This window comes from Dasypus novemcinctus, chromosome 23 (assembly GCF_030445035.2).
Source record: "Dasypus novemcinctus isolate mDasNov1 chromosome 23, mDasNov1.1.hap2, whole genome shotgun sequence".
NCBI lineage: Eukaryota > Metazoa > Chordata > Mammalia > Cingulata > Dasypodidae > Dasypus > Dasypus novemcinctus.
The window spans coordinates 53,182,270-53,198,988 of NC_080695.1; the positions used below are offsets into that span (position 1 = coordinate 53,182,270).

At 45.9% G+C, this 16,719-nt stretch overlaps 1 protein-coding gene across 1 annotated transcript in view; it reads left to right on the plus strand.

Annotated features, from left to right (window-relative positions):
- Positions 1-15,925, plus strand: part of PDILT (protein disulfide isomerase like, testis expressed) — a 35,027-nt gene extending 19,102 nt beyond the window's left edge. Inside the window, exons 4-12 of the mRNA XM_004460572.3 lie at positions 4,270-4,403; positions 5,534-5,671; positions 8,334-8,444; positions 8,529-8,654; positions 11,134-11,331; positions 12,151-12,271; positions 13,464-13,642; positions 14,395-14,484; positions 15,574-15,925. Coding sequence (XP_004460629.2) covers positions 4,270-4,403; positions 5,534-5,671; positions 8,334-8,444; positions 8,529-8,654; positions 11,134-11,331; positions 12,151-12,271; positions 13,464-13,642; positions 14,395-14,484; positions 15,574-15,792 — 1,316 coding nt within the window. The 3' untranslated portion in view covers positions 15,793-15,925. The remainder of the gene's footprint in view (positions 1-4,269; positions 4,404-5,533; positions 5,672-8,333; positions 8,445-8,528; positions 8,655-11,133; positions 11,332-12,150; positions 12,272-13,463; positions 13,643-14,394; positions 14,485-15,573) is intronic.
- The last annotated feature ends 794 nt before the right edge of the window (positions 15,926-16,719 follow it).

Consider the following 16,719-nt stretch of genomic DNA (forward strand, 5'->3'; position numbering starts at 1 on the left):
CTCAGGGCCTGCCGCACAGCTCAACACTGGCTGTTCCAGGCCCTGTTGTCGGCCCTTTCCTGTGTCACAAGAATCTTACGTGGGAGGTGCTTTGAGCATGGGGAGATGGAGTAACTTTCTCAAGGACCCTCAGGTAGCAATCAGTGGAGTCAGCAAGCGTTTTTCTATAAAGGATCAGAGAATAAATATTTTAGGCTTTATGGGTCATATAGTCTCTGTCGCAACCATTCAACTCTGCCAGGGTCGTGGGAAAGAAACCCTACGTAAACCAACAGGTATGGCTGTGCTCCAATAAAACTTTATTTATAAAATCAAACAGTGGGCCAGGTGGGGCAGATTTGGCCCACAGGCGATAGTTAGCCAGCCCCTGCTGTACATTGTGCTGTGCTCTAAGTACATGCCAGATGTGGCTATTATTATTATTGCATTGTTATTGCTTCCTGATCCCAGTCCACATGTGAAACATCTAGTTGTTGAGTTTGAATGGAATGGGATTGCCAGGATTTACTGCAGGAAGGGTTGGGGTAAGGGGTCAGCTCGTATTTTAGCTGGGCTTGTCTGTCCGCCTTCCCCCTCAGGGTCCCCAACCAGAGAAAGAGGTAATGGGATGCCAGGAGCGAGGCTCGCTGGGACTCAGGGCACCCGGTTTGTAGAACAAGCACTTGCCTGCTCTACCTGTGTCAACTTGAGCAAGCCCAGCTTGGTCCCCAGCTTCCAATGTCTCCTTTTCCAAATGGGCTGAATAATGTCCGTTTTGCCTACCTGGCAGGGCTGCTCTGAGCCGAGAGACGAGATGGTGCTTTGCATGTCTCCTACCATGGGACTCTCGCTGAAACCTCCTTCAGGAGGCAAGTGGGATTTAGTCCTCCCTAGGTCAAAGCCTCACGTCCACGTTCCCCTCTAGTCTCCAAGGATTGATGGAGGGAGCCTCGGGTCACCTCTAGGGTCTTTCTTAATGGCACATTCAGAGCTTGCACCTGGAAATATGCAGCCAAGCGCCGTCCCAGTCAATCATTGACAGAGCGTTCACACTTCAGTTGTCACCACGTCCTCTGGCTCAGAGCCAGGCACAGGAGGCCTGTACCCCACAAGGGCAGCGCCCGCTCTGCATGTGCTCAGGAACAGGCCCTCTGCTGCATTCACAGCTCCCGCCCGTGCAATCCAGAGGGGCAGACAGAGCTCAGGGCTCCAGAGAAGATGGCCTCAAATCAAGTTCCCTCAAGCCAGCTCACCTCGTGACTCACCACATACATGCATCCTGTAATTACTTCTTAGGCACCTGGTATGTTCCAGCTATCATCATGAGTTCACATTAAATAAGTGTCCCCAAAATAAAAATTTCAGAGTGTGATAGCCTCAGTGAAGAAAATAAAACAGTTTGTAAGAGAAAGAAAAATTAGAAAATTGGGGGTGGGGGGGACAGGAAGAGGAGAACAAGTTGAGAACTGAATAACCAGGAGGAGTCGCCCGTTGAAGAGCCGTGGAAGGGGCAGCCCCGGCGGAAGGGGCAGCGGAGGCCCAAGTCTGGCTTCCTGGGTATCAGGGGCCAGCCGGGGCATCATCAAGGCGCAGGGCGAGATCAGAGCAGTAGTTCCGGTGACCTAGAATTCAAGCCCATCTAGATGACTTTTGATCATCTTCTTTTGGTATTTTCAGAATTTTGAAGCCAATTCCTTTCAGGGCACTCACAACAGAATTTTGTTGGACATTTGCCTATAAGAGAAACAGTTGGTTTTCATTGCATGTGCCCGTTTCTTCTTGAAAGGTGATGGTGGAGTTTGGGGGTCTGAGGATGGCATGAAACCTCTTATACCCCTCTCCGGTCTCCCAAGGCCACCATGTTCTCCTCCTATGAACTTTCTAGTGCTTGGCTGGCTGTGACTTTAAATTTTGCTTTCTCCTTATCGCTTAAAGGTGAACATAACAGAGCATAGGACCAGAAATCCCACTCCTGGGAATATCCCCGATAGGAGTGCATGCACACGTGTGCCCAAAGACATGCCAAAAATTATTCATAATCATCCCAAGCGGCAATCTACCCAAATGCCCATGAAAGGAGAATCAATAAGTAGGTTGTGGAATGAAAAGCCACCTAGGAGTGGGAATAAATCTATAAGGACATGCAATAACATGAAAGAATCTCACGAATATGAAAAAGGCAGACGCCAGAATACAGGCTGTAGGATTCCATTTATATGAAGTTCAAGAACAGGCAAACTACTGCAGGGTGTTAGAAGTTAGGATAGGGGTATCCCCTGGGTCGTGGTAGGGAGACAGCACAGCAGGGACTTCTGCGGTGCTCATGATGTTCTGTTTCTTGCTTCAGGTGGTACTTAGAAAGGTATGCTCATTTTGTGAAAATTCCTCAAACTATACATTATAACTTACAGGCCTTTCTGCATGTATACTATGCTTCATTATAAATTTTAAAATACGGTCTTAAGAAATGGAAGCAAAATCATTGAGAGTCCTTTCCAATTAATTTAGCAATTCAGTGTGCAATCCCCATGCCCCATGTGGTGATTTGTCCTGCCACAGGGCCTTTGCACAGACTGCTTGCTCTGCCTGGAGCCCTTCCCTGTCCTTTTTGCATCCTGGTTAACTCCTAGACATCCTTCAGTTTTCAGTTGATATGTGATCTCCTCCAGGAATCTCGCTCTGACTTTGCAGTCTAGGTCAGCTATCTTTGCTTTAGGCTCTTAGAACTGTGCTTTAAAATTCTTACCTGGGGAAGTGGATTTGGCTCAATGGATAGAGCATCCACCTACCACATGGGAGGTCCAGGGTTCAAACCCAGGGCCTCCTGACCTGCGTGGTGAAGCTTTCCCACGCACAGTGCTGATGCACACAAGGAGTGCTGTGCCATACAGGGGTGTCACCCATGCAGGGGAGCCCCATACACAAGGAGTGCACCCCATAAGGAGAGCTGCCCCACATGAAAAAGTGCAGCCTGCCCAGGAATGGGGCCACACACATGGAGAGCTAACGCAGCAAGATGATGCAACAAAAAGAGACAGAGATTCCTGGTGCCTCTGACAAGAATACAAGTGGACACAGAAGAATGCACAGCAAATAGACATAGAGAGCAAACAACTTGGGGGGTGGGGCGGGGGGGAATAAATTAAAAAAAAAAAACCAGCCCCCACAGAACCATAATTTTTACGTCCTATTTTCAGTTATAAATGGACCTGGGAGAGGGAAAGAATATTAAAGATAAATTAAGTTAACCACACACACACAAATTCTTACCTGGGGAGAGATTATGCTCTTGTTTGTGAAATTATTTGATGATTGTCTCCCTCAATGGCTCGAGAGCGAGAGCTATAGGGTAGCGATTATGTGCCTGTTTCTGCTCACCAGTATTGCCCCAGAGCCAGGTACAGCACTTGATAACATAATAGGCACTCAAATCATATTTGTCAAATGAATGAATGAGTGAAGGAATGAGTGAGTGGGTGAATGAATAAAGGTCTGTGAATGGAGTCCAAAGCTACTCACAACAAACGTAGTTTTAAAAATATGTCACTTTATCATTGAAGTTACTGAAATGCTTCCTTCTGTTCTATAGCAGGCCTTAATAACATTGCTGCCAGAGTGTGGCATTGATGATCCTGGGAAGCACATGGAGCCTTGTGTACATTCTGGCACACAACTGTGTCTTCCTGGGTGGTATATGAATCCAATTTTAGAAGCTGACACTTTTGTGTGCTTGACATCTCCCATATTATAACTGAAATGGAAGTCAGAATTCTGTGACCTGAGAGCAGATTTGGTTCTCAGCTGAGGAATCAGAAGCACAGAAGGATAATGGAATTTTCCCGAAGTCACAGACTAGATGTCTTTTAATTTACATTTTATTTATCATTATTTTTTTGAAAATAAATCTGTCTTTCCTGTCACCTTGGAGGGTGGATAAAAAGAGAAAGATGGAAATGCTTCCTCCTGGGTTTGAATCCCAGGTTTGCTAGTTGGGTGACCATTGGTAAGGTGAACCTCGAATAAGAGCGTCCATGCCACGGGGCTGTTGTGAGGACACAGTACACATGACGCTCGGTGCTATGCCTGGCTCTTGGTTGGTGAGCATTCAATAAAACTTCACTGCTGTTGTTGATGTTTTGGGGCTTAGGGGAGATGGAAGAACTGACCCTGGTCTTTAAGGGTTTGGGAGCCCAAGGCAAGATGCTTCTAATGACTCAACTTAAGGAAGACAGGTCTTATTCCAGTTCAAGGGGAAACCTCTGAAATCCACTTAACTGTGTCTCTCTCTAGGAGTGGTTGAGTCGGCTGCTTTGGTCGTTTGGCTGAGAAGACAAATTAGCCAGAAAGCATTTTTATTCACCAACACTAAGCAGATGGTAGAGTTTGTGGAATCCAGGCCCTTGGTTATCATTGGCTTCTTCCAGGTAATGGGGTCCAGAGGTGGGAGGAGGCTTTGGGATTGGTGAGAGTCCTGTGTCTAGGAGGGTGTGGTGAGGGGAGCTCATCTATCTGAGTTAATTCTATGCCCTTTATTCCCCATCTAATGAGCTGGTTTTCTGTGGGTAGAGAGAAAGAAAAATAGAAGCTGAAGTGTTAGGAGGAGCAAGGTATAAAGGTGTACAGGAATGGAGAGGAAATTGGAGTGGCACTGATTTTTGGGACCTATATAGTACCTCACTCAACAGTAGGATGTCTTGTTTTCTGATTTGAGAGCCATTGTTTTCTATGATTCTGACAATTGAGAGCCATGCTTGGGCCAGGCCTACCTATGTCCCTAACCTCTTTCCAAGCATTTCCACATTTCCATTGAAATCCAAAACACAGTGTAAACATGCTGCCATCTGAAAATATACCAACCCTCATCGTAGGTACAACAGAGGAAAATGTTTGGGCAGGAACATAAATAAATTAGATATGCTAATAACATATCTCATAGCTTTTATTGATTTTGTTTTCTGTGTTGATTAACAGTTTTCAAATTGTTTTTATTTTTGGAGAATGAGTGTCTCATGTGCCTTAAGTAATTTAATGGAACTTGGATGGCTTCTGCCTTTCTCCCAGTGGAAGTCAGCATTTGGGCGTTGCATTTATACATGGAGGGAGAAGGTGCCTCTCTATCCCTCTCTCTGACCTGTGCTTTTGGCCCCAATTTTCTTTCAAGCTAAAGAACAAAGGTTAGAATCACAGCCATAGCTAGATACCACATTTATATTTGGTACTAGATGTGGTCAAAGCAATTGCCTCTTCTGAAAGCAATTATGAGGCAACCGTTAAAATGTTTCAACCCCAGGGTTAAAACAGTCTTCACTTTAATAATCGGAAAAAGTCAAGTTTATAGATTTTCTCCATTTATCTTTATGGATTTCCCTATTTTGGCCTTAGACATAGCCTTTGAAACATTCGGGGTATGAAACAGAGGATTTAGGTGACCAAGCAAAACCCCAGAACTTGGAAAAGTGACGAGACAAACTGGCCCCCATTTCTACCTTCTGCTTATATAAGTCAGGCATTTTGCTTTCTACCAAAGTCTTAACAAGTATCCTTCCCCAAACAGGATTTGGAGGAAGAAGTAGCAGAATTGTTCTTTGATGTGATCAAAGACTTCCCAGAGCTAACTTTTGGAGCGATATCGATTGGCAATACCATGGGGCATTTCCACGTCATCCTTGACAGTGTCCTGGTATTTAAGAAGGTAGGCCTTTGATCCCGTTGCTAGCAAGGGGTTCTCTGGTTCAATATAATGGGAAATGTTCAGGCTTTGGGTTCAAATTCTGGTTCTGGCACTTGTGCATTAAATGACTCTGGACTGGTAGACTTCTCTAAAATCACTCTCTGGCTGTATCTGACTTTTCTAGCCATTCTCTATTGAAAGCACCTTCTTTCTTTACCTGGGAAATGTTATTCTTCAAGACTCAAACCTAGGCTTGTGGCCCATGCTCCCTCCTCAACCCTGCATTAGCAGTTACCGTGTCTATACCCATGACCTACAAATAGCCATCCCCAGTTAGACTCCTCTAATATCCATTGCCAGGTGTCTTTACATGGTCCCTCCCAAGGTCATGGTCTCCTCTCCAGTCCCAGCATTTCTCTCTCTCTCAATGGCACCACCATCTCTCCAATCCTGTTGAGCAAGCCAGAACATCCAGGCATTATTCTAACAACTCCCTCTTTGCCACTCCTCATAACCAAGGCATGGCCCCAATCCTATTGACTTTATATTCAAAATATCCCTTGAATCCATCCACTTCTTTCTATCTCTACTGCAAATGTCCTGGATCAAGTAACCATCCCCTGTACAGCCACCCAACCAATCTACAACACTTTCTCAAATTCTCTAAAGAGCCATCTTTCCAAAATGCAAATCTGAAAGTCCTTCCCCACTGAAAGTCCTTTAATGGTTTCCTCTTTGTTAGGATGAAGACTGAAATCCTGAATAAGGCCCACAGGCCTCTCACGCTCTGACTCTCACCTTTCTCCCCAGCCTCACTGCATACCTCACTTCCCCTCCCTCTCTGTGCTCTAGCCCCACCCTGCCCAACATGGCAGCCACTGACGACATGTGACTATTTAAATTAAAGTTTCAGTTCCTGAATCACACTAGTCACGTTTCAAGTACTCAGTAGCCACATAGGGCTAGTGCCTACCCTGTTGGGCAGCACAGATTCATCGAGCAATTACACCATCACAGAAAGTTCTGCTGGACAGCGTCCGTTCTAGACACTGATTTTCTGGTTCCTTTCCCACACAGAGCTAAATCCTTACAATAGCCACGTTCTTTTTCATATGATTCAGAAAGCTTAGGTTACTTGCCCAAAGCTACACAGGAGGTGGTGTCAAAACCAGATCTGCTTGACTTCCAAGAGAAGGCTCTGAACCACTTTTTTTTTTTCCCTTGGCTCATCAAAGCCATTGAGATGTTTTAAACTTGGGCATAAAATAATCTGATTTATGTTTTTAAATGGGGCAGTGTAAAGTTTAGAAATAGATCCAAATACAGATGGAAATAGAGTGTGTCATATAGTTTTTTATCAGTGGGGAAAATATGGATTTTTGAATGAGTAATATTGAGACAATTGGTAGCCATTTAGAAAAAACAAAACAAAAACAAACTGAAGCTCAAGGCATACATCACACTTTATACCAAACTAAATTCCAGATGGATTCCTGATTTGACATATGAAAAATGAAACCATGGATAGATTCAAAGATGCCACAGGAGCGTTTATTTTTTAACCTTAGAGCAGGCGTTCTTAACCTTTTCTGCTCCATGGACCTCTTTGCTAGTCAGGTGAAAACCATGGGCCCCTTACTAAGTCCACACTATACTGTATATTTTTTAATAAATATATCACACCTGCACCAACACAACCCTATAAGAATAATGTTTTTTTTTTTATTTCAATTCAAGCTCATGGACCCCTTGTTAAGAACCCCTGCCTTAGAGTGAGGAAATTCCTTTATAAACATGACATAAACCCTAGAGACTATGAAAAGAAAGTATTGATACATTTGGACCACAGAAAAATTAAGAGTTCTGCAGAATAACCTCTATCACAAAATAATCAAATGACAAATAGCCAACCTGGAAAATAAATTTAAGAGGGCTTTGGCCTATTGCAATGCTTAAGAGCAAGGCACTAGAGTCGGACTGCCTGAGTTTGAATCCATGTTCCATTTCTTACCAGCTTAGCTGCTTCTTTCTCCTTCCCCTCAGACTTTGATCTTGGTCTACAAAGAATCTTGCCATACCCTGTATTAGTCCAGGCCTTTCTAAGAGCATTCACCCATAAGACATGCAAAAGATTTATTAAGGGAAAACACCTGTAAAGGAAAATGGGAGTGGGGGGGTGGGGACAGAGAGAACCATCAGAGTATGATGCAGGTCTAAGCCTTTGGAAGGAAGGGAGGTTGGGTGGAAGAGTCTTATACTGCAGCGGAGTCTAAGGAAGTTAAGCAAAGCTGCCCGTCGGGGATGCCCAGAAGCTCCCAGCAACAGGCTTGCCTGAGAATCCCTGATATATTCAGTCACTGACTGGGAGCAGAGTGTGAGAAGCCTGTCCTCAGCACAAACACAGTGATAGATTCCAGAGCATGGCAGCTGGGGTGGGCTCGCAGTTAATTACACTCCTGTGGTTGGGGATGGGAGAGGTTTTTGCAGCTGCCACATACCCATTTACCATCTGTAGCTAATGTGCCCAGCTATCCAGAATTAGCAAGTACCTAGAATATGGATTAGGGATGCCATCATCCCTTGATGTTTTGCTTTTATCTAAGGAGGAAATTGTGCTATTTACATTTATTAAGTGCCTACACCATGCAAGCTATCACCCACCATTTTTCTACTTTTGTCCAAGGGAAAAATTGTGACCCGCCAGGAGCTTATCAATGACAGTACCAACAAAATTGCCCTTAATCAAGTCATAAAACAGCATCTAACGGATTTTGTGATTGAATACAACAGTGAGGTTAGTGAGCAGATGGTCCTGGGGGGAATGGTAGCTGGGGCAGCTGTGTGTGCATGGGATGACCTGTTTTCCTTGTGATTTCAGAATAAGGATCTGATTTACGAGTTGAACATCCTGAATCACATGCTGCTCTTCGCCTCCAAAAGCTCTGAGTCATTTGGTGTCATAATTCAGCATTATAAGTTGGCATCGAAGGAATTCCAAAACAAGGTCTGTGGAAGGTGCCACTGCTTATTGGGGTTTTTAGAGGAAGATCAAAAATCTGTACACCCTTAACCATTCACCTGCCCTGCTTATAAATTAAGCCAGAAATCATTCAGTGCTGGCTAGTCATGTTCACATGTAAGAGAAAGGAAAAACGACAGACTCATTTCCATAAATGGCTAAAAACCATCCTGATTTTAATATTCATTTATATATGCTTGTGTTATGTATTAATACTTAATTTTAAATAATTCTCCCCCTTCCTAGTGCCTCCTCCTTTCTTGCTAGACCCATGTTCCTTCTTCCCTCGTCATTTTAGTAAGTCTCCTCTGAAAGCACGATGGCTTGGCTGCCTTTGTGAGGACGGCTCTCCATTGGGAGTGGGTGGCCACAGGTGGGATTTGGCCAGGAGGTAAGGGGAAGGAAAGGCGACTCCCGATCCAGGTCACGTAGTGTGGACAGCCTAACGGCTTGAAGCAGCCTATCGTATCTCAGGTGAGTTTCCTAACTTCTCAACTTCATTTGCCTCGTGTAAAATGGAAAAGAATGGACACTTCCTTTCCATTTGTTATGGTAAGAATGAGAGATGTTCTATCTAAAGCAAAGAGCAAACACCCGATAGGTGGTGCTTATTATTATTGTTATCGTTCTCTCCAGAATCATTATCATCATCAGAGGCAAATCTCCTAAGCACTCATCCTGTAATTAGTGTATTTACCACCAGGTGGACTATGGGGCTATTTCATTTTTCTATGAAAATGTACAATAATGTCAGACTTTTTTTTTCTTTTGATGAAAATTCCCTTGAAATTCAAACCAAGTAGTTAAAAATACTGAAACTCAAACTAAACAAGGGGTGAACCTAGTATTCATGCTAATGGCACTGCATTATTTTCCAGGAAGATTGTTCCAATCACAGAAATGCTGCTAGCAAATATATTTCCTGGTTTATTAACTTTTAAACTTTAAGATTGTTGATGTAATTAAATCAATTACAATCAGAGTACTTTCCCTCTATTTCTCCTATGTTATAATAGTCAATATTGAACCATATTTTCTTTCGGGTTATTTATTTTTATTTATCTCTTTAATCTAGCTGGAATTTCCATTGGCATAGATTGTGAGATGAGGTTCTAACCAGGCTGTTATCCCTCGTACCAGGTTTCCTCAATGCTATTTATTGATGATGATCCATTTTAGAGCCAAAGAAAAACAGTTGGGTTAATACTATTAGTCCAATAATTGGTAGCCTGTCTTTTATCTTGTTCCCTCTATACCCCAGTACCTAGCCTACAGCAAGTGGTCCATAGTTTTCAAAGCATACAAGGATGGTCTTAACAAGTTGGCTTTGTTTTTCACAGGATCCCCAGCAGCTAGAAGAGGGGCTGGCATCTGGTAGGGCACTTGATATGTTGAAGGAAAAATAACCTAGACTATGTCATACCTCATGTCTGCAGTAGCCTCTAAGTGGCTTCCCTTATGTTCCCTCTTCTTTTCAGCACAGCAACCAGTGTGATGTTTTTATTATTATTATTTTTTAATCTTATCCTTCAGTGATCTCCAAGGATGCTCAGACTAAAACCCAAGCTCCTCACTGGGGCCACCAAAGTCCATAAAATCTCTTCCTCCTGGTGCTGAAGTTGTTCTAGCCTTTCCTTTCTATTCCTAGAATATTCTAAATTCATGTTTTGCCTCCAGCTCTCTGCGTTGGAAGTTTGCACTGCCTGGGTGACTGTTCTGCTGACTTGTCACTATCACCCAGGTCCCAGTTAAAATGTCACCTCCTCAAAGACGCCTGTTCTCAACCACCATTCCCAATAATGAGCCCCTATTTCACCCCCCCCCCCCCGTGCAGTCACTCTCTCTGTGATGACGCCTTATTGTCAAATTAACACATCACTACCCGAATTTATTTTATTCATTTGATGTCCATCCTCCCCACTAGAACATAAGCTCCATAAGAGGTTGGGGAGGGTTATATCCTGATTGTTTAGTAAAATGCCTAGCACATGGCAGGCACACCACGAATATGAATGAAGTCATGGATTGCCTTGATAGAATAATTTAGCATCATAATAATAGTTGAGATGTATTGAGCATTTCCCACCTGCTAGGCACTAAACTTTCATATATGTTGTCCTGTTTGATTCTCACAGTCATCCTATGATACATTTTATGGATAAGGAAACTGAGGTACAGAGAGGGGAAGTTGTTTTGCCCAAGGAGCCAGGCTGTGAGTCCAGGACGTCCTTCTTCCTGTGGCTGTGTGCATGGTGCCCTGCCTGCCCAGGATGCTGCCCCATGGGGGCCGGTGGGGACCGAAACCAGGCTGGTGGCTGCCACCGGGCTGTGTGCTCCGGTTCTGGCTACCCCCTCCTGAGGGAAAGGCACTCCCTGCACTCTGCCACTTGCATTCCATTAGTATTTCCCACGATTTCCCAATACTTTGTCTCCAGAGAGAAATGGGTCTCATTTGTTTTGGCAGATCCTCTTCATCCTTGTGAACACAGACGAACCCAGAAACGGGCGTGTCTTTGAATACTTCCGGATCACTGAAGTTGATGTCCCATCCGTCCAAATCCTAAACCTGAGCTCTGATGCAAGGTACAAAATGCCTGCAGATGAGATTACCTACAAAAACCTCAAGAAATTCGGCCGCAGTTTCCTGGCTAGAACTGCCAAGGTAAGTTCCTTCTGGGACAAGGTTTATCTAGAATCTCAGAATTGTCCCTTTCCTGAAACACTGCTGACTTTGCTCCCCTGAACAGGGGAGAGGAATAAAGGCCCAGCTCACGGTTCAGCGTGGACACATCCCCAGATCTCCCCCACCCTAAACCTATTCAACGTTTGACCTGTCCTGAGCCTATAATTCCACCACTAGTTCTTTCTTAAAGTAAAGGCATTTCCCTTTTATGATTTCCAATTGAAATGCTGACCCTCAGAAGGGCTAACTGATGTCTTTCAGACTCTAGTGTGATTTACTTGGCCCCAGGGTAGATGAAGGCTGATGAGGAGAAGAAGGCGTAGAACTCATGGAGCAATCAGGATTCAGCACATCCTAAGAGTGATGAGAAACCAGAGTTGCAGGGTGAGAAGAAAACCTCACCTGCAGAAGAATAAGCTACAGAGGGGCTGAGGAGAAGATGCAAGGAGGACATGAGGAAGCTCCTGAGGTGGTCCACATGAGAGATGAAAGCTCTCTGAACCAGAGTAGTGGCTGTGCAGGTGGAGAGGAGGGTGTGGGTTCTGGAGACACAGGGGGAAGCAGTTGTAGAGAAAAATGTGATAGGGCTGAGATTTTTACCACTTCTCTCTCCTCTTCAGCCCTCTGATCCCAGTTTGCCCTGGACAACCCAGTGTTGACAGCAAGAGCATAATCTATGTCAGGGCTTCACATCTCTCCCTCTTTAGAACAAGAGGAAACTTGTTTCCAACCAGGGTGAGTGCCCTAACCTCCAATTCCTTTCTGGAGACTGTTGGACTTCTTGGCTTCTCTTTCTAGAAACACCAATCCAGTGAAGAGATTCCAAAGTATTGGGACCAGGGACCAGTTAAGCAGCTTGTGGGAAAGAACTTCAACATAGTTGTCTTCGACAAGGAAAGGGATGTGTTTGTGATGTTCTGTAAGTACCTCCACAGAGGCAGATGGACGGCAATGGGCCCCCAGCATTACTTTTCAGATGTTGCCCTTGAATTCCTGGGCACTGAAACGGACTTATCTACAGGGCAAGGTGCTTAGGGTTTGTATGGCCCAACACCCTGCTTTGCTGGCTTTAGACCAGAGACTGGAGCAGCCTCTCTGTGCTCACCTGACACTTGCTGTTAAGAGACTGAACATTTGGATCTTGTAAAAGGCCAAAGCAGCCTTGTTTTCTAGGAAGTGGGGTGTCAGATGGGCCCCCTGGGATGCTGCCATTGTGCCCCCACCTTGGCTCCAGGTGGCTACCCGGGGCACTGATGGCTGAGGAGAGGCTAGTGGAGGCACTGGGCTTGGAAAGGGAGGATGACAACCCATGGGTGGCACGTCTGGGGTCCTTGGAGGCCATTCCTCCCACAGAGCCAGAAACTTGGCCCTCTGGACTTCAGCGGGAGTTCGGGCAGGCCAAGTTCGGTCTCCCTTCCATGGTGGACCTGGTCCCACGCTCCTCTGCAGAGGGCTCAGGTGCCTGTACCAGTCTCAGAGCCCAAGGAACTGTATACAAGGAAGGCCACCCCTTTCCAACGGACACCCCTTTCCCTGCATAGTTGTAATCGTCACAGCCTCCAGTTCACCCTTGGGTACATTCTCCTCTCTCAGTGTGGTAGAATGGCCACACGTCCAAATGGCCTGGTTTCAAATCCCACCTCAGCTTAGTAATGGAATGACTTTAGCACAGAGCTTAGCCTCTGTTGAAAAACTACTATGCTATCTCACACACACATATACATGGCCCATACATGCAGAAACAGTTTTTGGCAAGACATGAGGAGTTGTCTAGGGTAAATATTTTTCTTGGTTCTCTTCTTCAGCTGGCAAGGAAAGCCCTATTAAGGATTAATAAACAATATAAGAAAATATCCCAGCATGCTCAAAGTTTTAACGTCTGGGTGGAAGGGGGAGACTAAGTTAAATATTTTTTCTAAAGCCTTTAATAATGCCCAGGTACTATGTTCACAATGCAAACATAACCCGATATACCACTAAAAGAAAAAGGGAGTGCAGTTTGCCCAAGCAACAGAGCTGCAAATAAGAACGCAGTGATGGTGTTGGGGGGTCAGCAGGGGCTTTCAAGGTCTTTGTTAGCATGAACTCGAGCAATGAACCTTCTCTTCCAGATGCACCCTGGTCTGAAAAGTGCAAGGCACTGTTCCCGGTGTTAGAGGAGTTGGGCAGAAAATATCAAAACCACTCCACGATTACCATTGCCAAGATCGACATCACGGCCAACGACATTCAGCTGATGTACCTGGACAGGTACCCATTCTTCAGACTCTTCGGCACCGACTCTGAACAGGTGAGAGGCTCTGAGGACTCCCAGTGGAAACACTGGGACTTTGCAGAGTGGTGGCGGTTAAAGTCAGTTGAGAGGAGGAGGGGTGAACTCTCAGCAATATGAACAAAGAGGTGGGCAGGGAGGTGACCATAGAGCTTGGAAGGAGATTGCCTTCTCCTGGGGCAGAAGTTGTACGGGGGGAGTCATGGAAAATGAGGCTGGGTGAAGAGGATGGGGCTGAGTGTCACAAGGTCTGAAGTTATCAGAAAAGGAGTTTAGATAACCAGTGGCAGTAAGCGGCTTCCTAACCTTAAAGATTGAAAGACGAAAGGGAACTAGCAATGGCTGAGCGCCCACCACGAAACACATGCTTTGTAAAATAACTAACTACTTTTCTTATAATAAAAATAATAGCGCATACATATAGTGCTTGCCTTGAGCCAGGTATTCTTTCAAAGGCTTTATATACATTTAACCTCTATAACACTAATATGGTATGATCCCCATATTACAGGCAAGGGGGCTGAGTTCCAGAGAGGCTAAAGCATCAAATCACACGGCTCGGTGCTGAAGCCAGGGTTGTACCCCGGCAATGTGCTCCAGAGGCCACTATGATTATAACCCTATGATGAGGCATTATTTGTTACCCTGATTTTAGAGCCAAGGTAACGGGCTGAGAAACCTGCTCATGGCCACCCAGGTTGTTAGGAATTTGAGCTTGGATGTACTTAAGGAGCGGCCGCGGTCCTAACCCTGTCCTGTTTTCTCCCTAGGGAGTCATATATAAGGGAGAATATACCATGAAGGGCTTTACTGACTTCCTGGAAAGCCAAATCAAGATCAAGGTTGACTATGAGGATGAGGTAAGGGGGAACAGCAATGTCTGGAATTATTTTGTCCCCAGAATTACCAGGGACTCGAGGGACTAGAAAAGAGCATGCCAAGAGCTTTCATCATCTCATCCTCTGTGGACATGGTTGAGGATGGAAACATGCAATTTGGGTCACTTTGCTAGTGGCCTTGTTTTCAAGGGCACTTACAGAAGTGGCAGGTTTAGAAACCTGGGGAAGGGAGGCGCCAAGGTCCCCCGCGGCTCCTCCAGGTGGCTTCGCTGGGTCCGCTGCTCCTGGGATGGCAGCTGGGTGCATGGTGGGCGCGGCTCTCGGCATTATTCTGAGGGAGGGGACCTGGAGCCTCCTCCTCCCCCTGCCTCAGTGCGGCCACGTGCCGGCCGGAAGGGACCATCTGTATTAACCAGCAGCCTTGCAGCTGCAAATGTCGGAAACACAACTCTTTGGTTTCGGCAACAATGGAAATCTTTCCCATATTACTAGACCATCAGGCTTGGGTGGATCCAGATGCTCAAACCGTTGTGTTAAAACTTATTTTCAGGGAGCGAATATGTCTCAGGTGGTTGAGCACTTGCTTCCCATTACGAGGTCTCAGGTTCTATCCATGGTACCTCCTTAAAAAAAAACAAAAACAACTTACTCTCTCCCCATCACTGCTTTCCTCCATGTTGGCTTCATTCTCATGTAGTCTCTGCCCCATTAAGGCTTAAAAATTGCCCCATCACTCCAAACTAACATCTCCCGGCTTAGAAAGAGAGCACCTCCTTCATTCCTAATCCCAGCCGTTGTCCTGGGCAGGAATCACACTGGCTCAGCCTGGGTCACGTGTGCAGCCCTCGTGCTAGCGGTAGTGCGGCCACACCTGGAGACTTCAAGTGGGGGAGGGGTGGCTCCCCAAAGGTGCCCCACCCAAAGGGCAAACCTCAGTCGGGCACTTCATCACCCACGCCAGGTGCATCTCTGAGGACCTCCAGGCCCAGGGCCCTCCTGTCTGGGCACTTCCTCCCAGGAAGGGGCCTTGGCAATTGGAATCCTCTCGTGTTTCTTGCCTCCTTATTTCTCTATCCTCTCCTTCACTCCCCCTTCCTTCTTTTTTAATAGATATTATCTGTCCATCAGAGAGAGTTGATAGAAGAGGAGGTTCTACCTGAGAAAGGGGAAGAGAAGGTGCCTTTTGAGGAGAAAGTGTTACCTGAGCAGAAGTTGCCTGAGCTGGGGAATGTGACAGAGCTGGAAGAGGCAGCTGAGGAGGAGGAGGTGGCACAGCCAAAGAGACTTCCGAAACAAAGGAGGAAACCCAAAGTCAAGGAGGAACTTTAGCTTCTCCCCAGTCAGGAGGGAAGGGGCCCATCTTCTAGGTCCGGACATCATTTCCTAAATGGTCTACACCAATAAGATTCTCTATCACTGTGGTGGGGTGAGTGGGGGCTGGGTAATAAAACCTCTGAATGTCTTTGGCCCTGTTTTGTTCATCACCTTTTCCTGACTGGAGCTGCCTTTGAAGAGCTGTTTGGTCTGCAGTCCTGACAGGCCTGCGAGGGAAGCCACAGTGACCACACTTAGTGAGCCTTTACAACATCACCTTCTCCTGTCACCGAGAGGTCGGTTTCATTATCCCCATTTTACAGATAAGGAAACTGAGGCACAGAGAGGTTCAGCAACCGGTCAGGATCGCACAGCTAGCAAGTGTTGAGATTCGATCCCAGGCAATCTCACTCCAGAGACCGTGCGCTTCACAGCAACGCAACAGACCAGGCTGGGGTCTGTGGAGTTTGGTGAAACTTTCGAAGAAGGTCAATTGATTTGCGGGAGCTGCATTTTGGCACAATAAGAAAGAGACCCGACCCCCAAATCTGTCCCCTCATCATCTGCATCTCAGTAAACAACCCATTCCCTCAAGCAATAAATCCAGAAGCATCCTCAAGGCACATCTTTCCCTTACTGCCACATCCAGTCCTGGTGGCTCCACCCAGTTCCCTCCAGTTGACTCACCCACTTGATCCCATCTCCGCTGACCTCACCCACCTTTTCTTGGCCAAGCAAGTCTCCCAACTGGTCTCTTTGCTGCCACTCTACCTTCTCTCCACCAAAATGCACTTTCAACACAGCTAGCAGCTGGGGTGTCCTTTTAAAAGCCACAGCCACGAGCACTACCTTGCTTTAACACTCTAAAGGCATCTCATTGTAGGATAAAATCCAGTCTCCTCTCCAGGCTCCAGCCACATTTTTCTTGGAACAAGCCCAGCT